The 26944-nt window shown below is 22.7% G+C and overlaps 1 protein-coding gene across 3 annotated transcripts in view; it reads left to right on the top strand.

Annotated features, from left to right (window-relative positions):
• The window catches only part of LOC122860825 (homeobox protein 2-like), a 33480-nt gene extending 7583 nt beyond the window's left edge, over window positions 1–25897 (top strand). The window contains exons 2-3 of one of the 3 annotated variants that reach the window (XM_044164825.1): window positions 22174–22179; window positions 24516–24929. In XM_044164825.1, coding sequence (XP_044020760.1) covers window positions 22174–22179; window positions 24516–24871 — 362 coding nt within the window. In that variant the 3' untranslated portion in view covers window positions 24872–24929. Of the gene's footprint in view, window positions 1–22173; window positions 22180–24515 lie in introns of all 3 variants that reach the window. The other 2 variants (XM_044164827.1, XM_044164826.1) reach the window with 2 other exon arrangements.
• The last annotated feature ends 1047 nt before the right edge of the window (window positions 25898–26944 follow it).

Genomic DNA, 26944 nt, shown 5'->3' with positions numbered 1-26944 from the left:
TTGCGAGCAATGATTTGTAAATTAAGTAATTTTAGTTTTTCAATTTGTCATTGTTTAGGTGTGTATTATTAATGAAAATAAAATTTATACACTTCTCAAATGTTACAGTCGTAATACTATGAGGGTGTACATGTTTAAATAAATAATAATAATAATAAAAATAACAAAATTTTTAACAGACTCACGATATGCGAAGTTTGCGTGTGCAGTTACAGCAAAGAGGCGTGACTCTCATTCTTCACCTGTCTCTCGGCGCCGCTAATTATTGTCGAACGTCAAAATGACGCTTACATATTGGCTGAAAAAAAAAAAATTAAATTATAACAAAATAATAAAAGTAATTTGTTTTATATTCAACACAATATATACCTATAAAATTACCAAACTAAAATGACAAAACAAAATCAAAAATCAGATTGAAAATTTTTTAAAATATTGATCTTAAAAATCTCATGATGTATTTATAAATTTTATTTGTAATTATTAATTATTATCACAGTGAATTGGAAGAATTAACAAGCGCCATATATCATGTAAGTTTAAAATTAAAAAAAAAATTTTAAATAATTAAATATAATTGTTAGAAAATATATAATTATTATCATAAACGAAAAAAATTATATTCAAGTAGAAATAAATATTATATCATTGCAATAAATCATCCGGATGTGCATGTCAATGATAATAATTAAAAAACAAAAATTTTTATATTTCAAATCAATTAGTAAAGTTGTTGAGAATAATATTTACATTAAAAACGATAATTACATATTTTTTTTGCTATATAATATTAAAATTTTTATTTTTTATTTTCACAATAATTATTGAAAGAGAGAGGATCAAAGTGGGAGGTTATAATTTTATATCAAGCGACTCATTATGGGAAAACACTTTGGCATAACGAATCAGCCAGCAATTTTCGTATATCAAATTGAAAAAAAAGTAAAAAAAAAAAAAAGAAACAAAGGCGTCGATGAAATGAAATAATTTATCGGTTGGTCTGAGCGTATCCCACTATCTTGGTAATGATTACCACCTGCTATGTAGTTCTTACAAAAGTGTTGCATGTATACATACATACAATACATACATACAACATACATAAGAGTAAGACAGATGTAGTTTCTTTTATACAGCCCCTGAAGCGCGAAATTCTTCTTCAACATGCGCAGTACGTCCCCTCACTTGTAAATTTACAAATAAAAAATTGAAAAATATTTATTTTATATCAATAATAATATAATTTAGAAAAAAACATAACTAGCATTACCAATAATTAAATAAAAATAGCCAAAAAAAATTTAAAAACAATTACAAAAATTGAGTAAAAAAGAAAATTTTATTTTTAAAATTTAAAATTAAATAAATTGTAATTAAAATAAATTATTAAGATAAAAAAAAAATTAATTATATATATTACCCTTAACATTTAAAAATAAATTAATATTAATAAATAAATAACATGAAAAATGTAAGACAGCATCTGCAAACAAGTTAAAAAGTTGCCGCTTAATATATACGTGGGTGTAATACATACAAAGTGGAGTGCAATAAAGTAATAAGTGTCTATAAATAGCCTATGGTACACCCGTGCCAGAATAAAAGCGTGCACTCGACTCTCTTCATATTGTACCCATTATAAAAAAAAAAAAATAAACAAATAAATAAAAGTCATAAAAGTACTGCAATAAAAAACATGAAAATTCATTCATTCGCAAATGACATGATTTATATATTAATTTAAAAATTTTTTTTTTTATAATAAACTACCAAATATGAGCTTTATTAATTTATTATTAATATTTTAATTTACAATAATCATTTAATTTATTCAATGGAAAAAAAAAAAATAAATAAATATATGTATTATGTGGTCAATCGATCATTTTGATTAAATTGAATATCCGGTAATTGATCATGAAAAATAGAGACATTAAATCTGACATGACACATGAAATAAATATAAAAATATATAATTATATTATTTAAATAAATTAAACTTATTACGTAATTATTATAAATAAAAAATCATCGATTTATACAAATTCAAATTTCAAGGAGAAAAAAAAATAGTAAAAAGCCTTTTTTTCGTTCTAAATAAAACTTGATTTATTTTATTTTTAATCTTTTTTTATCCATCAATCTGTATCGTGAAGATGTGCTTTTATTGTCTCCAGTTGAAATGAAAATACGACAGGTACAAAGGATGAAACAGAGACAAGTTGAGCATGTATTGTCAATATACAAGCTACTGTCTATGAAAAAAAAAAAAAAAAAAAATAATCAAGATTTAAAAAAGTAAGAAGAAGAAGAAGAAGAAGACTCCATGAGTTGTTTATTTTTATATTTTTTATCGTTCAAGAGATAAACACAAGTATCTCTTAAACATGTATATGATAATATGTGTGTGTGTGTTGCCCCTGGGGCTATTCTCAAAAGCCCCCCGACAATATTGCTCTCGACCCGTCGATTTATTTTTTTTCATTTTATACCAAGTATATATACAATTTATCAATGTGTGTATATATATACAAAAATATTTTTGTGTGATTGGATTTCATAAAATGACTGGTCCAACTTTATCATCATTATGCTTTTTTTTTTTTAATTTTTTTTAACTTCCGCAAAACAATAAAACTATCAGCTACATGCATTAATCGAATTAATCAGTTGATAAATTTAAATAACTTTCAGTCATCATCAAAAATAAAATATTTTTGAATAAGAAGTATATTTATTTTGATTATTACATGTCATTTGTTTTACCATTGAATTTGAAAAATAAATAAATTTAAAAAATAAATATATGATAGCTGGATTTTTAAAAAAATTTATATACAACTGAGATTGTCTGACGTTATTCACTTGACTGTTTGATAAATAACCAGATGCATATTATAAAAATACCTTTTTAAATGACCCATGATTTTTTGTTGTTTAAATTTTATTTTTTATTGTTATTTTTCTTTTTAACATTTGACTCACACCCGTCGTGTCACTCTCTCTCTTTATGGAAATTAATATTTATCATTATTTATAAATTTGTTTTTTTGATGTTGGTATTATTGTTGTTATTTATTTATTTATTTAATTAATCATGAACATTGAATTTTTATATATGTATATGCATATAAAATAATAAATTTGTGTAGGATCATTCAGTGGTATAGGATTAGATCAAAGTGTCAAGTTTCTTGGAATAAATCCCACACGCGAAATTCCATCTACAACCGGATGGATATGGAATATGAGATATATTTTGATAAAATTCATTATTGTTAAATAACAACAACATGAATATATATTTAAAAAAATTTAATATTAAATTTAAAAAAAATTTATTAGTAGTTTTTAAAAAAAAAAATAATTTTTTTACTCCAAAAATCAATTTTTTTTACTCCAAAAATCAATTTTTTTTGCTCAAAAAAATTATTTTTATCATTAAAATTATTTATTTAAATGAAATTTGAATATTTTTTAAAATAAATAATTTAATTTTTCTGTGTAATTTAATAATTTATTACATTTAAAAAAATTTTTTAGTATGAAAATTAAAAAATAAATTGAAATATATATTTTTCATCATAAACAAAGGAAATTATTATGGATATATAAATTTAAAAAATAAAAAATAAAATGAACCTGTTGTGTTATTGTAAAAAGAAGTGGCTGATAAAGCGATTTAGTTGTGGATATACATGTACAAGTATAGGCTGTCTATCTCGTCTTGAGCCGAATGAAACCAGTCCGTTTGGCTGACAGTGCAAACAGACCCACAATTTTCTCAATGACCCCGGTACTTAAACAAAGTAACCGTTGCGGTAACAGACAAATAAAAAGGTTTAAAAAAAAAAAAACCCCATGCACATAGCAAAATGGAAGAAAAAAATTAAAATAAAAAAAAAGAAAGAGATCACATCACGGATGGCGATTAGTCGTCTCATGCTTCTTTACTTTGATTTTCAATATATCACTGTCTCTCTCACTTCACTTCATTATATCTTTTTTTTTTTTTTTATTTATTTTTCTTATTTTTTTATTTCATCTCTCACTTTAATGCTGGAGGCGTATACCACGATCAGTCGTAACAGCAGCAAACAATTTTATTTTTATCATGCAATTTTACCTTTTATCACTATCGATACGCAACGTGTGTGTTTTTCATTCTCAAACAACAAATTATCCATTATTTTTCATTTAAATAATTTTTTTTTTTTTTAAATTTTATTCATCATTTACTCAATTTAACTTATATTTCAATATATTTTTTTATTTTCACGCATCAATTAATGATTTATATTCACTCTAAAATATTATACATACAAATTTAAATATACTATTGAAATTTTTTTTTTTCGTTCATTTTAAATACAATGAAGAAAAAATACTTTCTTTTTTTTTAATTACACAAAAAATGCTTTTTTATTTTTTATATTGTTGAATTTAAAAAAAAAAAAAACATTGTGAATAAATGGCGCATTGACGCGTTGCAATTGCCTACCATTCATTCAGTGTTGAATACATGAAGAGGGATAAGTTGTGTATATATATATATCTCACTCTATCTTTCTCACCCTGATGGCTATAACATCGTTCCGCGTTCCACAACAAATCGAACGTGCACGTTCATTCTCTTAGCCCCTGTATAAAATTCACTATCGTCTTTTACTCGCGTCACACAGCATATCACCCACGGAATGTACTTTTTATTATTATTTATTTTTATTATTTTAAATTGTTCTTCTCCCTTCGATATATCCGAGTAAGCTCTGATCGAAAATGTTTCTATAAACGATCTGTGTCGGTTTGCCAAAGAAGGACAAAAAAAAATATATATATACAATTTAAAGTATAAAAATTTTAACAACAGTTTAAAAATGCGTTTAAAAATAAACAAAAAATGATAAAATAAATAAAAAAAAATCGTTATAGGAAGAACTGCATGCGTGAAATATCACGAAATACTCTGCAACGAATTATCAACAATTAACAATTACGCGAGTACAACAGATGGAACCGTTGACTCTTTTTTATTTATTTTTTTTTCATTTCAAGTATCATAATAACAATAAAGATGAAGAAATAAGAATGATTGCCTGTGACAAAGTTCTCGGAATGCGAAACGGCTTCTGATGGTATATATATTATATTTTATTCACACACACACATACATACAAATAAATTTATTTATTTTATATCTCTTTCTTACAATTTCGCAATAAAATAATTATATTCTAATATTCATCCAACAAACTAATTGAATTTTCTATCAATTTTAATAAATTAAAAAAAAAAAAATTAATTCAAATTTTTTTAAATAATTATAAATACTAATTATTTATAATTAATAATATTTTTTATTTATATTTATTTACTGTAACAATATTTTCAGTATAATAGATTAACAAAAAAAATAAAAATAAACAATACATATGAAAAAAAAATTCATGTCTGACTAAATTAAAACCTCTTCTACTTATTTTGCAAAAAAAAAAAAAATAGAAATTTTCATTTAAATAATAAAAATTCTACTAGAATAAAAATTTGTCCAACTAAATTGAGAGATATTAAACTGATCATGCAATTAAAAGAAAAAAAAAAAAAATTCCCACCCACATATACGCAAATAAATAAGCATAATATACATGAACATTAAAATAAAGTAACAACATGTTTAAAAGTCGGTATACACATACAATCATTGAGTTTGAATGTATCGCAGATGCTGTCAATTCTGCGGTTTAATAAAAAAATAAAAAAAAAGAAATAAAGGGAGTATTAAAAAAAAAAAGGGGTGAGAGGATAGAGTGATAGAGGTAAATACATACACATACACATATTCATGTACTTGTTTTTTTTGAAAATATGTGAGAGTGCGTGTCAGGGAGCTCTTGAGAGTTTGTAACATGCGTGCCCCCGCGCGACTCACATATTGCAATGATGATGGTTAAATAAAATAGGGAAAGGGGGAGTTGGGAGGTGGGGGAGGGGGTTTGTAAGAATTGTAAGGAGAAAAAGAGAGGGGGTTAGAGCAATCGAGTAAAGTTTTTATATGACTTGAGAAGTAAGAGTGAGATGGAATAAAACTGTGGGACTCCGCGTGCGGTCCCTTCTTTAACAGACCACCCAAGTTGACGTTGGCTTACGCGATACCATACAAGTGTGTGTATGTGTTTGGCTGTGTATATATATTTATATTTTATTTATGTATTTGTGTATAATATCTATATAATGCTTGACCACACAAACATACTTAACACCAACTATTTTATTTTATATATACATACAGACAAATTCATATCATGTATATCAAGTACAGACTGACATAAATGTATGTATTTATTTATGTATGTATTTGGAAAATTATGGTAGACATTTATTTTTAATATGCTATGAATGTATTTTCTTTTTTTTTTTTTTTATTATTTATTTAATGAATGTAAAATAGATATATTTATTTTCTTGAAGTGTAAATTTGTTAAATATATATTTTATCATTTTTTCTTTATTTTTTTTTTTTGGAATAATATATAAATTAATGGTATTATTTGGTGATGTGGGTGAAATAAAATTATTCTTATTTTGGTAACTTGAATTTGATGTGTATACTATTTTTTTTTTTTTTTTAAATGTACATATTGAAAAATTTGGTAGGCTAGAAAAAAAGAGGAAAAAAAAAAAACACCTGTGAGTGATACGTCTATTTTATTAAATTATATTAATATCCATGGATTGATTTATTATCGATCATCATTTATACATAAAATTTATATTTTTTTTTTATATAATTATAATTTATTGTATATAATTTTTTAAACACTGGTCAATTTATTTATAAAAATATTTTCGAATTTAATTTTTCAAAAAAATTGATTATGATAATTATGATGAAAATATTTATATAAAAAAAAAAATGAAAAATAGATAATACATATATTTTAAAGAAGATATATATTTGTAATAAAAAATATCTCAATTAACGGGTTGGTAAATCGGAGATATCAATCAGTTGAGCGCGCGGGCGTGCTTGTTGGATGCATTCGTCACGGGACGTCGCGTACACACGGTATCTCGATCTTATTCAACACTCATACATATTATTATGTGCATGTGTGTGTGTTAATATTCAAGATATTTCGCGTATACATATGAGAGTGAGAAAAAAAAAATTTACAATTTGCCCATTGTCACAATTAGTCCATTATAATCCCACTCGCATGAATATGAAAATTGTTTTTTTTTTTTTGAATATTTTTTTGTACGTCAATGTCAAAATTAAATTAGAATATTCATCACTATTCATCATCAATCATCATCACGTCTTCATTTACAAGCTATGTTCATCTTACATTTCCGGACATGGTAAACCCCTCATCGTTGGAATTTTCCATACTTCAGGCACTTAAAAACAAAAAAAAATAAAATAACAAACAAAAAAAACTGACATGAAATATTTTGCAAATACTTGCAAGTTTTTAATTTTTTATATTGGTATAAGCGTTTTACATATTCACATAATATATCAACTGATAAATTTAAAAAAATTTATTATAATTTATTAATTTTTAATAATAAAAGAAAAAAAAAAAAATTGAAAACTTTCACACATCATTTAGTGTATGATATATCTACAAAAAAAAATTTAAAAAAAATGGAAAAACAAGTTTGGAAAATTAAAGAAAAATAAAATATTTTTTAAAATTTATTATTTCGATTAAATTTTAACGAGAATAAGTATAAATTTTACATTAACTGTTTTAATATAATAAAACTGGAAAATTTTATAGAAAAAAAAAAAATTGTAAACATTACGACTTCATTAAAAATAAAAAAAATAATTTCATGGTTTATATATAAAGAGTTCCCACAATTTCACTTTGATAAATTCAATGACCACGATTGGATTGTAAATAAAAATAAATAAATCTTATTGATGATGAGGGTGGGTGGGAGGGTTGAGAGGAGGGAAATTTTTAAAAACTGGGGTTAGAGAAAATTAAAATGATGAAAAAAAAATAATTTTATGTGTAAGAGAAAGGTGACTTAAGAGTCATCCTGATATTTCATTTAATATCGCAAAATTAAAAGGCCATAATTTATGGTTCGTTTGAAGTAAACGACGACCTGGTGCTATCCACTGAATTATGGCTCCCTTAACTAGACTTGAGTTACGACGAGCCACAAACACACGATGCCTTTTCAAACTCTCATTTCATTGCCTCATTTCCTTTCTCTCATCTTCAAATATACATATTTTTTTTCTATTTAAATATTCATTATTTAACATTTATCCCTTTCATTTATGTTTTTATTTTTTAAAATATCTATGATAAATATCTTCTTGTCTATTTTTACTTTTCTTATTTGCTTTTATTTTCATGTATTTTTTAAAAAAATTAGTTTTATTTTTTTGTCATTTAAAATCAAATGATATAGTTTTAAATTATTATTCAATTTCCACGAATTTTTAATATATGATTTATATTTTTACTTATTTTATTGTTCATCAAAAGAACGCCGCAGTAAATATATATTTATATTTTTTAAATTTTTGAGTCATTCTTTGTAGTCGGTGTTCTAAAGACTCAATAAATTACACTGAGAGTAATTATATTTGAGTGTGTCGAGTGACATCGAAAGAATACAGTATATGATGTTTGGGAATTATAAAAATAACAAACTTTTGAAAAATAACATGTGGTATTTGAGGCACCTGATGATGATCACCAAACAAGCACGCGCTTATTTTTTTTTTTTTTCATATTAAAATAACAATAATAATACATATTGTTTTTAAAACAATTAACCAACACATTTATATATATTTTTATAATTTTTTATTTATTCATAAATTTATTTGTCAATTGATTAATTGATAATTCTCATATACATTTATTTATTTATTTACAAATTAACTTGTCAATTTATTAATCAATTGATTTATTCAATTATTTATTTTTCTATTAATTAATTAATTTTTTTTTTAACCTATTTATAAAAATATTAAACAACTATTAAATTTTAAAAACAAAATTTAATAATTTAAAAATAAATTTTTCTATTAAAGATATTATTTATTACAACAATTATAATTTTTATTTAATTAAAAAAATTAAAAAACATTAATACAATTAATAATTCATCCAAAAAATTATTTAATTATTAATTTACAATTATTTTGTTTTCATCAAAAAACAAATGTTTATTAATTATTTCGAAAGATCTTTGTTCTAAATTTTTGTTTGCCAGTAATTTTTTTTCTTTTATTAATTATAATTAATTTAATAATATTTATAAGGTCATTATTGACAGTATAATATTTTAAAATTATTTTTATATTAAATACAAGTGAAACTATATGTAATCATTTAGCCAATGTCAAACTGCCTCATTGAGAGTTGAGTGCTAATAGCTCCAGTAAATATATTACGATGGAATTTCTATTACAAATTTAAAAAACAGTTAAATACAAAATTCACAATATATAAAAATAATAATAAAACCCTCTGGCAATGTCCTGAATCTTATTATTCGATAAGCCATATGTCACTTTTAATATATTAAAATTTTTTTTTTATTTTAACATTATTAAAATCATGATTATTATTACACATGTGATGATAGGTTTGTCAAATATATTATTATTATAATCAATAATATGTATTATATATGAAAAATAAAAAAAATTGATATTTTTAAAAATTTTTAATTTTGATTGAGTAGCCTATTGATTTTATGTGACAGAAACGATGAAATGGATATATTGCCTGAGGCTAATATTGACAAAGATATAAATTTTTTTTTTTCTAAATGTTTAGAGATATATATATTGAATTCTCAGGAGGCGTATAATGGCGTCCGTAACCGGATGAAACGAGGGCGAGGATGTGCAAAAGGCCATTGCCCGTTTGTGCGTTTATGGATACGACATACTAGGCAACTTGAAATCGACATCCTATTTATTTTTATTATTTTATATTTAACAGTTTATACTACACATTTTTATCTATTAATTTCTTTTTCATTTATTTTAAAATAACAATATATTTAATTAATTTCCGTTCTAATTTATTTATCATTTTTTCATGTTATTTTTTTATGGCTTTGCAAAATTCTTTCTCAATGATGATGATGATGATGGTCCTACAAAATATATATATAACATCACAAATGTTTTGCTGAAAGCACCTGTCAAGTGGTAAACGTGCAATTTTTTTTTTCCCATTCACTCACTCCTTTTTAAATATCGATAAACATTTTTAGCATTATATTTTTTTTTCTGGACATACTGTAACATTTTGTGTACTTTGAATCGATTTATTTTTATTATTAATTTCATATTTTATGTATAGGCAATGTCTTGGTATACATGCAATACATATAAATAAAATAAATAAATATATTTTTTTTTGCTTTTGTTTGATTCATTATGAAGCGGACACTTGTTAATATTGCAGAGGGTTATTTGTGCAAAAATCTTGAATACCAGTGAATGTTTGTGAGTGAATATGTGTGTGTGTGTTTGAGATGGGTTAGAGGAAGATAACATTATGTCCTTGCCAAAGGCACTATTGCCTGCTTTTGCCTGGGTCCTGAGAGATGCGAGGTTAATCATCATTAGGAGGCAAATATATCTCAGACTCGCCTCTTTCTACCGCTTGTATTTTTTTCTTTAACATTTGTTTAATATGTATATATATTTATGTCCATATTGCACAGACTAGAAAGTCATATTTTATATACAATCTTTAAAATGTATACATATGAAAAATTAGTTTAATAAAATTTTTTTATTTTTTTTTTATTTTATATAAAGTAAAATTGATTGAATATAAATTTTTAAATTATTTTTATGGTAATAATATATAAACATTAGCCTAATAACATTAAAAAATAAATTTATTATTATTATTTTTTCAATTTTTTTTTGTTAATATTATTTAAAAAGCTTTCACTGTGATATTTACTTAAGTGTTGATTTTCCAATATAAATTTTATCGTTAAAAAAAAATACTTGTTATCCATAAAGCTCATAATATTTATACCGTAACCTTTCATATATATCTCAAGACCAAAAATAAAATTTAAGATAAAAAATAAAATTAAAATATATATATTTTTGATATTAAAAAAATTTACATAATGAGAAACACGTTGTTATTATATTTACATCACATTTAAAAATCCATATCAATAAAAAAAAAATTCAAAATCATCAAGATTTATCAATAATAATAATTTTATAAAAATTATAAAATTCAAGACATTTATTGTGTTATTTACGTCAAATCAACACTACACAAATGACATATTAAATTTAGTATAAAAAAAAAAATATCCAGGGAAAAAAATATACTGCAAAATTATAAAATAAAAATAAATTATAAAACGCATTATAAATTGTGTCGTAATTTTCAAATTAAAAATATAAATAAATGGAAAAAAATTATTGAATATTGATGAAATCCAAAGTGTTTATAAAAACGATAAAATATAATTCAAATTGATGATGAAATAATTTATAATACTTGTCTAAATGACAAGTGAAAAATAAAAATGATTGTTGTCATTGATACAGTTCAACATAGATGAGTTTTAGAAAAAGATGTATATTTTTTTGTTGATGGGGTTGATGAAAGAAAGCCAAAAAAGAAAAGTTAAAAGTAAAAAAATAAAGAAAGAAGAAGAAAGGGTGATGAAGTGAACAAGTGTATGAGATAAAATGAATACAATATTAATGAGTAAATGAGAGAAAGAAATATAAAAGGGCGAGAATAAATGCACGCGGTGTATATAGTTTTTGGGGGAGATATATATACGAACCATGATCGCCTAATGTATGCCAGTGGGCCTAGCACGGTGGTCTTCGCGGCACATTGTGGGTGGTCCACGTTCTCCACCTCTTTATACACACAGTTCTTCCTCTTTGGCATCAAGGCACTCCCCTCTGATGTGCGCGCTTCCACCCGTTTTATTTCATACACTTTTTTTCATTTTTTTACTTTTAATTTTTTTTACTATTACTTCATGAAACCATATCACACAATTTACAAAAAAAAATTATTATTTTTTTTTTTTCTATCAAAAATTATACAATTATTATTCAAGTACAAAGTGCAACTGTATTTTTTTAAAACTATTATTATTATAAAATATGCAAAATAAAAAAAAAAAAATTTTAAATTAAAATATCAATTTTATTATTATTATTTTTTTAATTTAATAAATTATTATTAATGGAAATTTAACACCAAGATTAGATTAAATATTATTTTCATTTGATTAAATTTTTTTTTTATTTAAATTTAAATTAAAGCTGCATTGAGTTGCATTTTTTAATGTTTATAAAATATATATTTAATAGATATGAATTTTTTAAATTACTTAAAACTGTTTAAAAATTTTCATTTTGATATTATTTAAATACACTTGACACAATTATTATATTATACAATAGTTATAATTTTCGTTTTGGATTATTTAATAAATATTTGTTGATAATATTTTGTAAATAAAGTGTCTTGTATATATATTTTTTTGTGGTTTTGTGGTGATATATCTGTCGAGTAATGGACAGGTTGAAAAACCGGTCGTGTATGAGATTGCAAGTTAAATAAATATATAAATGAATTAACAATATGATATATTAACTTTATAAATTGTATTGGTAAATATGATATTAAGTGTATATGTGTTTTATATATATTAAATATGTCCCCTATATATTAGCACGTGTCGTAGTGGTTGTTACCATGCGTCGTGGTCAATTTGTTTCGACAACATTTCAAAATGAAACAGAGACAAAAATTAACTATATTTAAATTATTTATAGAATAGATTAACAGCTAAAATTATCAAATTTAATTATTCTAAAATTATTCTAAATACTTAATTTAATTATTCAGCTTTATACTTTTTTTTTATTATCTATTTTTAATTAGTATTAACTATTGTTTTTTAATTATTTTTTTTATTTTTTTTTCGCTCGAGTTTTATGATTATGATAATTGAGGATTAATGCAATTGATAGGCTTGACGACAAATTAGCCAGATAATTACAATATTTAATTCTGCATATTTTTGAATTTTTTATTTTTTTTTTTTTCCTTATTTTGTGGTGATTACAGCCACAGATATGAAATGAAGAATGAGAGTGCTAGTGGTCTGACATTAAAATTATATTATTACGACTTCCTTTTTCACTGTACGTGTGTGCTTGTCTTTGTGTACTTTTTTTTTAATATATAATTTTTTTAACATGTACTTTAAAGCTCTATTATAAATACAAAAAAAAAATATAAACAAAAAAAAGAATTATATTTGATACACACATCAAATAATGAAAGCCATCAATTTTATATTTTTTTCTACAAAAAAAAAAAAAACGAAATTAAATATGAAAAGAATAAAATATTATTTAAATATTTCGAATAATTTTTATTTAAATACTGTATTTAAATATTTTTTCTGTTTTTTAAATGTATTTTTAATTTTTTTTTTTTTCATTCAATTCACGTCATATTTGAAGAAGAGAATGTAACGGATCGTTTCTTTGGTCTGGAGACTGATGAAGACGTTTCTCTAGTTTAAGGGAAGTTTGACGTTTTTATGGGTCAGACGTATTTTTTTTTTTTTTTTTTATTACTATCATTATTATCTTGTGAATTTTTTGTTTATCTTTCTCATTCTAATACAACAATATTATGATATTTTTGTCTCACTCAAAAGACTCCCCGCCAAGTTGGCGGCACTCATCCAAAATTCTCATCCACCATACAAAATATATATCTATGTTTATTTTATTTTTTTCTCTCGTGGTGGGCTACCCCTCTTCTTTTATTTCTGGCAAACATAAGCGCCGTGCTGTTTTTTTTTTTTCAACTCAGTCCCTTCATTGACGGGTCTATCATCTTACTAATTCCTTAATGGGAGATATATATATTTGAGCTTTCAGAATGATCTGGCCTGCCGGGCAAATTCAAAAAAAAAAAAAAAAAAAAAACCACTAAAAACTTGCATAAACTTAAATAACAATAAAAACGAATTTAATGTTGTAAATAATTAAAAATAAATTAATTAAATTGAAGTAAATAAAACAGTTAAAAAATATAAACAACTTTAAAACATCGTCATTAGTATGTTGTAAAATATTTAAGTAAAGCCATAAAAACATTTTAATTTAAATATAAAAATTGTATTTTATTATGAAATTTATTTAGTGACAAAGTGAGATCGAGTTGAAAAGAATTAAAAAAAAAAAAAATTAGAATGAGTGAGAAAGTTTATATGAATCAATGATTATTCTTAGAGAGTTAGAGTCAATATCATTTGTGTAGATCTCGACAAGAATCGATTTCTCGTTGGATCCAAACGTCAGCATAGTGGAGTCAAACAACTGGGTGGTCCATTGCGAACGTTGAGACGTTGGTATATATATTCAACAAACTACCAACAGCTAACCAAGACATACATCAACTGATAAATACATATTTAATTTATATATAACACACAAACATAAATATTTAATATGTTTGTATTAAAAAAAATAGTTATCCATTTGTTTTTTATCTTTGAAATATATACACATTAAAACAAAGTTTATTCATCATCATCTTGAGAGAGTATGATTATCGTTTATAACGTCCTCGAAATATTTTTCATCTAGTATACATGCTACTGAACGAGGACATGAATATAAAAAAAAAAAAAATTATTTTAATCATTTATTTATTTTTTACTTTTATATATTTAATATTAACACACACGCACATATTATTACAGGTATTGATACATCCATGAAAATAAAGATGATGATGTTTTAAATTGTTTTTTCTTTTCATTTTTAAAATGCAGATAAATTAAGTTTTAAAAAAAAAAAAAGTATGTAATTATTATTATAAAGAAAGATATACATTTCATTTATGGATTTTTATTTTTATGTGTGTGTCATGTATATATGGTTTTTTTTTTTGTGCATAGTACTATGCTGATATTTAACTCAAATTTGTTGGCAGTTTGTGTCGACGGTAGCTGTTTTATGAATATTGCATTCCAACTTCTGTTGTAAAAGTTATTAAGAGATCGCTAAGGCACTTGTAGCTTTTGAAAAAAAAATATGTTATTTTATAAAATAAATAAACTCAAAGATTTGTAAATTATTTTACATATATTTTTATTATTTTGTATGTAAAAATAATGTGAATATTTTTTCTTGGAATTTTTAAAAAATAATTCAAGACATTAATGGTTTTGTAAAATGAGAGAAAATGTATTTTTTAAAAATGAGCTTTAAATGTTTGTTAATTTATATCAACAAGGTCATATTGTGGCCTCCTGTCACATCGACACACTAAAAACTTTGAGAATGAATAAACCAAGAAATGACGTTTTACAACGAGATATATATCTCAACTCTTTCTCAGTTATTACTATATCGTTTCGTTGAAAATAATAAATAAAATAAAAAAAAAAATCATCATTATTGGCTGACTCACACCCTCAGTCAATATTTAAAATGAAATATTAATTTATTGTCTGCATACTTTAATTTATCCTTTTTCAAAAAAAAAATCTTTTTTTTTATTTTTATAAATCACAGAACACACAGACAGTCTCGAGGGGGTTGATGACTCTGTCTCGGACAATGGACAAAAAAGAAAAAAAAAGCCCAGAATTTACAGCTCAATCTTTTGCACATTTTTTTCATTCTTTTTTTTTTTTTTATTGTTCTTTTATTTATTTATTTTTTTATACTCAACAAAGTTTTATTTATTTTGTTTTTTTTTTTATTGTAAAGAAAACATTTATCCAAACGATTTTGTTGATATACTCGAAATTCCCAGAGATAATTCTTTTGACCTAGAAAAAAAAAGCAAAAAAAAAAAAACCTTGACTAGACCCCCCTGAGATTCTTTGATATTTAAACTGGGACAATAAAATTCAAAAAAAAAAAAAAAAGAAAAAGGGAAAAAAGGTAAAATATTTGTCAACATGTCTTTTGATGCACTAATTCACTGTCAAAAATATAAAACACTTCCGTTGTGCTTAAAAATATCCTTCTCTTTTTTTTCCCTGATGCAATGTTATTTAATTTCGTCGAGAAATAATTCAAAAGAAAAAAAAAAAAAAATGAACCCAGAAAGAGTTACACAGATGTGAGTATGATTGTAAAATATATAAAAAAAAAATAAAAATAATAATAATAAATAAACATAAAGATAGAATGAATATATATGTATTTCGTACAACTTCCGCCAATTCACCCTACCAGTATAAACCTCTCAATGTAAACTCATGCTTTGACTCTCATCACTCACAAGTCATCCGTAATATAGGTTGAAATACAGAAGTTAAAATGAAACAGTAAATTTAACTATTAAATTTTGTTAAATGTATGAATGAATAAGAGAGACGAGGAGAGAAAGAGATAAATATATATCAAATCAAGAAAGATTATATTTTATTATATGTAAGAATATTAAATTCAACTGTGTGGTTTTATACGAGCCAAAGAAATTAAGTGATTTCCGGGGTTAATATTAATCAAGGTAGCATAATATATTTATTCCAATGTTAAAATTGCATACTTTTGAATATAACATCCCGTATTTTACATGTCATGTATATATCAATCACTTTTTAAAAATTTTATTTGTAATGTAAATTTTTGTTTAAATTATACATTTAATTTAATAATATTTATCAATCATTTAATTTTATATTTGCTAATTTATTTAATAAAAATTTTTTATTTTTAAATTTGCAATATATAAATAAATTTTTTTTATTTAATTTTATCTTGATGGGAAATGTCTGGAGATAATAATAATTTTTTTAATTTTTAATTTTTGTTAATGTGACTTGTGAAAGACAGTAGTTTGATTGTTTTAAAAATTTTTATCAACAATTTTGTGATTATATTTTATTTATAAATCATAATGATATAATTAGTGATACAATTTTATTAGAAAATATATAATTAAAAAATTCAGGGTGGTCTACTTAGTAGCTTTATGAACAATAAATTTATTTAGTAAATTTTAATTTATATTTATGAGTTTATTTATGCCTATTGGCCAATTAAAATTAATCTTCAACTGACCCATTATACATATAAAGTTGTTGACAGTCATTTGACTATTTATATATACGTCAATTGAATTTTTATGTATTTATTTTTACATTGATTACAAGTTGAGTTGTTATAATAATTTTCAATTCTGTCATATGACAAAAAAATAAGCTAAATTAATTTATCGAATGAGCAAATAAATTGATCTATATTTTAAATAAAAAAATTATTAATATATTTATTTATATTAATTTCAAGACCAGTAGGCGTTTACTGGCTATATCTTAAATAATTAATAGCTTAATTTTCACCTTTCAGGAAGTCGTTATTCTCACGAATGCCGCCAACGAAGTTTTAAAAGGTTTCACATATAATATCATTCCCAGGAGCTCAAAAAAAAATCTCATATAGTATAAATGTGATCGAGCTACCCGTCTCCAATATTTTGAATTCATATATGTATATTGTCAAGTTGTTATAAAAACAACAAACATAAAACAACTCGTCTCGAATACATAATATACACACATAACGGTATTAAAATAAAAATAAAATATATGTGCGTGTTTTATATTTAAAAAAAAAGATTTTTTTTTGTTGATCACTGAGTCAGAAATTAATAGATTCGTTAATTAGAAAGTCGATTAATAAATTTCAGTCTAGTCCCCTTTCTCATTCGAATCAAGATGTTCATCTTTTTTTTTTTTTTTTCTAAATTTAATACTTTTTTTTTTTTTGATTTTTTATATTTTTTTAAAATAATAAATTAAATATATATATGGATGGATTATTGTAACACAAAATTAAGATGTATCGGCAAATCTGGTTCGGGTAATTTGCATGTTCTGGGACGCCTACGCTCAAAGCAACACCCAAGAAAAAGTAAAATACACGTGAGATCCAAAAAGGCCCACCCGCAGTTGACGTTCTCGTCACGACTTGTCAATGTTCTTTTTCCCTTTTTTTTTTTTTTTTTATATTCCTATTTTTTATTTTATTTATATGATTATTGTTATTATTTATTTGTTCTTCTTGTTCGTCTTCTTCTTCTACTTCTTGGTGTTCTAGTATTTTTTTTTTGTTTGGATATTTTTTTTTTTTTTGCTGCAGAGAATCACCATCTTCAAAATAGTGCCAAGGTCGATAAATTCTAGCGTGACTATCATTGGATTATTTATCTATTTTATTATAAAAATATGTATTTTTTTTTTTTTTATTTCAATTGTATTTGTACCACCAGGTCACTGCATTGATTATCAATAATAATATATTCCAAGTTTGGATGTTCGTCAATTGACAGCATTCAATTGATTTATCGATCTTGTTTATTATTTATAAATTTAAATTTTTTTTTTCTTTTTTTATTTATCAATCAATTGTGTATATTTTAATAATAGACTTGTTTAAATTAAATATTTTATTTATAATTTTATTTTTAGTCTGAATAACTTTTTTTTTTTGTTTAAAAATTTATTTTATTTCTTTGAGCTATTTAAATGGTTTAGTATTATTATGCGTATCCCTGAATAATTATATTTTTAAAAACTTGAAAATTATAATATTTTAACGTAAATTTATTGGTTCTGTTATATTTTTTTTTCTCGACAAATGCATTTATTATTCAAGTTTAATTTTTGAGGTTTTTCTATCGGTTTTAAAATAAATGTTATTTAAATTTTTTGACATAGAAAGTTCGGAGCTATGCATCATTGAACAAAAGGTCAAAAAAAAAATTCAAATTTAAAGAGACATATAGGTTTTAATATAAATTAATCTTTTGTGTTTTTTTTTTTTTTTTGCATCAGCTTAATTTTCTATTCGAAATACTTTTTAATGTCGATCGAAAAAATATATAATATGAAGCTCATACAATGAAATAGTAAATTTTTATTTTAACGAATTTTTTTTATAAATGTAAAATATATCGTAGAGAAAATTATAATATAATAATAATAAGTTGGCGTGTGTGTTCTCGATAGTGTAACGAGATGTCGGTCTTACCCAGTACGTAAACATTATTTCGAACAAACTTAACCACCGTTTATACCGACAGAGTAATGTCTTTTTTTCACCTGCAAAAATAAAAATTTCAAACAAAGAAAATGAATAAAAAACATTAACAATAAAATCATTTGAGGAAAAAATAAAATCAAAATTACTTTCAACATGCCAAGCATTAATAAACCCAGCATATGTCACGTGAAACAAAAAAAAAAAAACCTTTTTTTACATCAAAATTATTATGAAAAAAATTCTCGGAATATAATTATTAAATTTTTTATATTTTTATAGAAAAAAATTCAAAGTTACAAAAATTTATAAAAAATATGAAAATTCATTTTCATTATAAATTATTATTTAAAATTAATTTGGAAAAAAATTATAATAAAAAATGTATATAAATTTTAAAAAAATATAAGTCAAGGGTTAAAGATAATAATTGAGCACCACTTTTGGCCACACAAACACTCCTCGCGGTGGCTCCAATTAAGCGAACAACATTAATTTCAACCACCCAGTTCCTAAAAGCCGACGGTTAGTTTCATTCGTTTGGTCTTTTCATTGAGCAATATATATGTATACCAAGAATCTAATACACCTACACTAATTCTCACGCATACAAATGAATTTATATATTTTTATTTGAATCTTTGTTTAACTTTGAATGCTTATCTTAAACATTTAAACAAATGCAGAAAACAAATGTAAAAAAAAACTATTTGAAACATACAAAAAATTGCAGAGTTTATAAGCCAAGAAAAGGGCTGATGATTTTCACAAATACATGTGTTACTATCTTCTTGTGTACACGTGTATAAATTTATAAACATTTGTATATACATCCCGTGAAAAATAACTTGTACATGATGGTGATTCAAGTATGTATAGTGTATACACTTCTCCCTATGCTAAATGTCTTGTTACATCTTGTCAACTAGCGCTGATTTTACTTCCGTTATTTTACCAATTTAATTCAAAAAAAATCATAGAAATGTAATCGAAATTCAAAAGTAACCAAAGCAATATTTTTTTCATCATTTAAAAAATATTAAATATCAATAAATGTACATTTAAATAAATAAATTTTCAACATAAAATTTTTAATTTTTGACTAATTAAATCATCATTAACTATTTATTAATTAATTGAAAAAAAAAATTTCTAAATTATACATTTATATGGTATCAAATTAAACTTAATTTTTATTATTTAAAAAAAAAATTATTCACAAAAAATAGTGTTTAAAAATAGCAAAAAAGAAATAATAATAAAATTTTTATTTTTAAGATAATTAATGAGTACTTTAAAAATTATTTTAATTATTAATTTTGGCATATGAATAAATGCATTAATATTTTTAAAATTTTAAATAATTTATTTTTATATATATTCATTTATTTTTTTTAAGATTTTGTTATGGTCAGCACCGGTGATTATCTAGACGCCAGGTCATTCAATTTATATATTCACATTTAGTTTGAATTGTCTCTACGTTCCTAATGATCAACTGGGCGCCGCCCCGATGAGACTCAAATTTAAAAATTTTTTTTTTTTTTGAATATTTATTATACACGTATTTATTTTCACATGTATAAATATGTTGAAATTTTTTATAATAATATATAAAAATAATAAAAATATATATTCTACAAAAACAAGTATATTGTCGGTATTTTTTTTCAATTTTTTTTTATTCAAGTCAAAGGAAAAGAATAAAGAAAGAAAAAAAAATTACAGTAGTACATCTTTATGATGACTTTATATAATGATTAAGACTGGAAATGTGAGTTTTGACCATTTAAAGATTTTATAAGTTGGTAATTAGCTATGTATTCATTTCAATTTATCCATTTTTGGATATAAAAATGTTGATGAATTTGAGGTAATATATATTCAGCCAGCTATATATAAATTTGATTATATATATACATGTATATATGTGTTTTAATCGCAGTATAGAATCAAATAAAAATAAATAAAAAAATTTTTAAAAAGGGTGAACGAGTGTAAAGGTGTGCAAAAGAGCCTGAAGGGGAAAACCGGATCAGCAAATTCGAAAGCAAGCCTTAAGGCTACGATAGAGATATTAGTTGAATTTTTATTTTAATCATATAAAATAACATTAAACAATTTTTTTTTTTTTTCTTTAATTAATTTAAAACAATTCAATAAATATAAATTAAGTAAATTAAATATCGGTAAATGTATTATTATATAATTAAAATTGAAAAAAAAAAAAAAAGAAAAAAATGTTTTTTTAATTTTAAAAAATTATGATATAAAAAACATTATTAATTAATTGAAAAAAAAAAAAAAAAAAATGTTTATTTATTTATTAGCTTTATTTAAGTCATATAAATTATTAATTTTTATTAATTATTATAAAACATTTTCAATAATTTCATGATTTACTGAATTTTTTTTTTTTTTTTTTAAATTTTCTTTTACAAAAGATTATTGATTTAAAAAAAATATATTGTTTATTAATTTATAAATTTATTTATACATCGTGTATTTAACGTATTAAAATTAACAATAAATAAATTTTTATTATAAATAATTTTAACAACTGCACGATTTAATAATAAAATAGAAAAAAATTAAAAGAAAAATTAAAATTTACATCAACGACAATTGATTTGTTTTGATGTTTTTAAATAATAATAAAATAACAAATATATTTGTATGATAAAAAGGGCAATTGTAATAGTGAAAAAAAAAAAAAAAAAGTACTTGTATATGCCGCGCCTTAATGAAAACGAGTTAACGACCCGTGGAAACGTAAACGCAGTCACGTACACTCATGGTAACGATCGACGAGTGACCAATCGACAGTCATTACTCACGCTGACTTAACTTTACCTTTGAATAATAAAAAATAAAAATAAATATATATATTTCACCTATTTATAATAAAAAGTTAATATAATAAATATGAATTAAATAATAATAAATATATATGCAACATTAATTTTTATGTTTATTATAATTTTATAAAAATAATTTTATATATTTATTTTAAAATTAAATTATTATTAATACTATATTTAAATATTATATATTTATACTAAATTGTTGTTTTTTTTCTTGTTTGTTCACAGGAAGAAGTAAGTAATCCAGTTCAAAAAACATCATAAGAAAAATTAAAAATAAATCATCAATGAAAGTGAGCTAAAAAATTCATGAAAAACATAATTTTTTTCAAATCGAAATTCAAATTTTTTCATTCAAAATAATTAAACAATTTTAGTAATTAATTTTTTTATTAATTGGTTTGTGTAAATCAAAGATAATTATTATGGAAAATTATGAATATATATTGGGTGATAATTGTTTAATGTCTAAGTTCAAATGTAGCAATGAAAATTAGTGGTTTAGTTCAAGTGTTTATTTGGTATTTGAGTTATTTTGACGAGTTTCATACCAAGATACGCAAAATTACAGACATCTTGGCATTATTGGTTTTCATTTCACCCTTCTACTTTACTAAAATTCATTTAAGTATTTGTCTACAGTTCAGTTATCATGAGTTTGTTAAGGGTTTACAGAGTCTTTGCTAAAGTAATTATACTGTCATACACGTGTTATTTCAAGTCATTCTCTTTAACAATTATTCACAAAACAAAAAATAATTAATAACCAGAAATATTATTTAAAAAAATTTAATTAATATTTATTTAAAAAAAAAAATTCATTTAACTAATTTTAAATCAATTATTATTAATAAATTTTTCATTTTAATTTTAAAATTTTCATCAAAAAAAAAATAATTAAAATCATTTAAAAATATTATAAAAATAAATTAATCAATCAATTTTTTTATTCCAAAATTTATCCACAATTTAAATGATTTTTTAAATAATTTTTAAACAATTAATTTTGTGTGTAATAATTTTTTTTTTCATTGCAAAATTATTGGATTTACTTGGACAATTATTTTATATATTTTTTAAAAAATACAAATGATAAAATCGTTGTTGAATAGTCCTTCAAATATCTGATTAACATTTTAGTTTAAATAAATAAATATTCACGCGTATTTTTTTTTTTTTTTTGCCGACTATGATGCCACAAAATGCGAATTGCCACATTAGTTTGTGTATAAATGTATGACTTGGGGTCTTTCACATATATGTTGTATATTATTCGAAGGCCATATTGAAAGCTTTTTTTATATTTTTTATTATTGGCTTGTATTATTCACACACAGCGTGTGGTGTGTAGAAGAAAAATTACACGAGTATTATTTTTACTGTAGCTGCGCGATCTTTGGAAAATGATAACGTCAGCATTGATCGTTATGATTTGATTTATTCACAATTATTGCTTGTTTTGACGTGAATTATTGGCAACATGTATTATGCACTATATCCAATTTACTTCAAATACGTTATAACATGTTTTTTATTTATTTATTTATTTTGTACTAGAAATTTTGTGGGAATTATTTTCATGTCTTGAATATATTTTGCTGTATAAGGAATATAAAAATTATATTATTTCAAGTAGATATATAAATTTATTAAATGCTTTTTTACATAGAGTAATACTTCAACAACTATTGGATAATATTTTAGAATTTTTTTTAACAAGTATTTTAGTCGTTTTGAAATTTTGAAAATTAGTCATCTCGAAGGGTTGTATTTGCAAGTCACTCAACTAATTAGGAAAATATATTAATAATTTTTTAATACACCAGAAATATTGCCAAAAATAGCTAAATATAGAAAATATTTTTCAATTTATAAAATATAAAATCAAGCCATACCCAAGTGGAAAAAATATATTTAATGGAAATTTACTTTATATTTAGAAAAAATTTAGAAAAAATATGAATTAAATTTAAAATATACACAGTTTTGGGCATACTAAAATTAAATTTAAAAAAAATTTACAAAAAATAATAAAAAAATTAAGAAAAAATATTTACAAAAAGTTTAATTTTAGTATGTTCAAACTTGTACATATTCTAAATTTAATTTATATTTGTTCTAAATCTTTTCTAAATTTTTTCAAAATTTAATTTATATTTCCATTAAATATAAATTAAATATATTTTTTCCACTTGAGTAGAATAAATTTAATTACTGACCAATAAATAAAAACAATAATCCTTTTTTTTTCACTTTAAAAATCAAAATTTAGACATTAATTTTTTTAAATAAAAAAATATATAGTAGTGGGTTTTACAATTTTTAAAAATTCACAAAATGTCATATCTAAATTAGTCGAAAAAAAAAAAAAAAGTATAGAGTTAATAATAAATAATTTTAATCTATAAATATCAATTTTCAAAATAATTTTCATATATATATTTTTAAGTATAGATAATGATGATTTTGTGAATCATTAATAATTTTAGTAGAAATTTTTATAGAATATATAATTGTGAGTTAACGATGCAGATATCAGCTAACAATAGGATGTTCACGTGTGCCCTCAGGTCCAAGAACGAGACGGGTGAAAAGGTCGAGTGACACGCGAGCTGCTGGCACAACGCCTGAAGAAAAAAGGCCAAGAACAGCATTTAGTGGTGAACAATTGGCAAGATTAAAACGTGAATTTGCTGAAAATCGTTATTTAACTGAACGTAGAAGACAACAACTATCACGTGATCTTGGATTAAATGAAGCACAAATTAAAATATGGTTTCAAAATAAAAGAGCTAAAATTAAAAAAGCTAGTGGACAAAAAAATCCATTGGCATTACAACTTATGGCTCAGGGTCTTTACAATCATTCAACAGTGCCACTTACTAAAGAAGAAGAAGAACAAGCTGCTGAACTTCAAGCTAAATAAATATTAATTAATTATTATTTAGCTTAAAAAAATATATAAATTTCAATTTTAAAAATTGTTTTTTAACGACTATTTAAATTGTACATAATTTTTGTTTTCTTTTTAAATTTAATTTAAAAAAAAACATTCGTGTTTTGTAAAATCAATTAAGTGTACAAATTTAAATTTAACAAAAAATTATTTAAATGTATTGTTGATAAATATATTTCCAAAGGATTATCCTCATATTTTTTTTTTTTATTTTATTATTTTTTTCGTATTTTAAATTTGAATTTAATATATTTATTGTATGTAGTTAAATGATTCGTACATATTATCATATACACATGCGAGTTTAATAAAAAAAAAAAAGTAAAAAAAAAATTGTATACATACGTGCGCTTCCCTGTTGCGAAATAAATAATTATTGTTAAATTAAAATATGAAAAAGAAAAAAAAAATTGCAACGTTCAGTGCCATTTTACGTTCATCCTTTCTCCCTTAATGTTTTTTAATAATTTTTGTTTTTATATATTATCCTTGACTCATAATGATACTCGCTGTGTTTTGATATTGCCTGTTAATTTATTGTAAAAAAATGAAAATAAATAATTGCAAATTGTGCAATATATAGAAACGACAAAAAAAAAAAAACTCATAGTATCAGATAGATAAAATTTTAAATAAATTTAAAAAATTTAATTTATAAAATTTAATAAAAAAGAAATTATCTGAACGAATGAGATGTATAAAAATAAATAAATGAAAAAAAAATATATATATATAGCGTGTATGTGATTGATAAAAATAAAAATTGATAAAAAAAAAAAATCTGTGACATGTAAATATTCAAGTCACCCTTAGTGGTAACGTTGCCTATAGACTGTTTAAATAAATAATAAAAAAAAATATAAAAAAGTATCTTAGTTATTTATTTACATGTACGTCTAGGTACCCAAGAAATAAATTCAAATGAATTAATAAATATTAAATTATCTGTATAAAGTTATTTAAAAATATTCAAATTAAAAAACGAAAAAAAAAAAATTATTTTTGTCTTGTTATTATTTTGTAAATTATATACAAAAAAAAACTACCCGATCCAGAAAATTTATTAAATTGTTTATAAATTTATCTAATTGTTAATTTGAAATTTTTTTTTTTTTTTTTTTATAATATTTGAACGAGTGGGCGTTGAATTATTTTCACACATAGAGGCGGGTCGATTTCCGCATTTATTTTTGGCGCATGCTTCAGCTGAATATTCTTCGTATTTTTAGGAAAATAAAAATGAGGGGTTGTTGGGGTTGTGCCAGCAAGAGATATCAATTGATTTACAGTCAAAAGGTGGCCATAGCTGATATCAACAAAACCAGCCACGCCTATTAAATCCTCCCCCTGTATACACACATTTAACAAGCCAACGAATTATGGTTACTCTCATCCAAGATATATATTTATTTATTCATTTTTATATTGTTGTTATTGTTGTATACAACAGAGTAATTTGTTCAACCCTTGAAAGCCTTATTAACAATGTATTCTTTACCAAACAATACACCCTTCATCTCACACTAATATTACCTAAACCAATTTGTTCAAGTTGCAAGATAAGAATTTATTTATTACCAACAAGATGTACGTGATTTTAAATTCATTAACTCATGGATTTCTTCTTTTTTTTTTTTCTTTATATTTTTTATTATATAGTTTATCTTGTTATTCAGTGCTTTTAATTTTCTATAATCATCGATGAAAGATCTGTTAATTTCCTAAATACATATATATACTTCAGGAAAATTGAATTTATGGTTTTTTTTTATGAATTTTGTTTGGGGATAAGTGTAATTTACAAAGTTAAAAAAAAAGTTAATTTACAGTTAGGAAATGATAGAAATTAATATGTTGAATTTTTAATATACTGTAGTAACATTTGTAGAAAATTTTAAATTATTATTTTTACATTTTTTTGTTAAAATATATGATAAATGTTTAATTGAAAATGAAAATATTATTTTATACATTTAATATATTTATTTTAAAAGTGTCAATATTTTTTATTTAAATATTAAAAATTTATTTTAAAAATTTCTG

The sequence above is a fragment of the Aphidius gifuensis genome, linkage group LG1 (assembly GCF_014905175.1).
Source record: "Aphidius gifuensis isolate YNYX2018 linkage group LG1, ASM1490517v1, whole genome shotgun sequence".
Classification (NCBI taxonomy): domain Eukaryota; kingdom Metazoa; phylum Arthropoda; class Insecta; order Hymenoptera; family Braconidae; genus Aphidius; species Aphidius gifuensis.
This window is presented reverse-complemented; position numbering and strand designations above follow the sequence as displayed.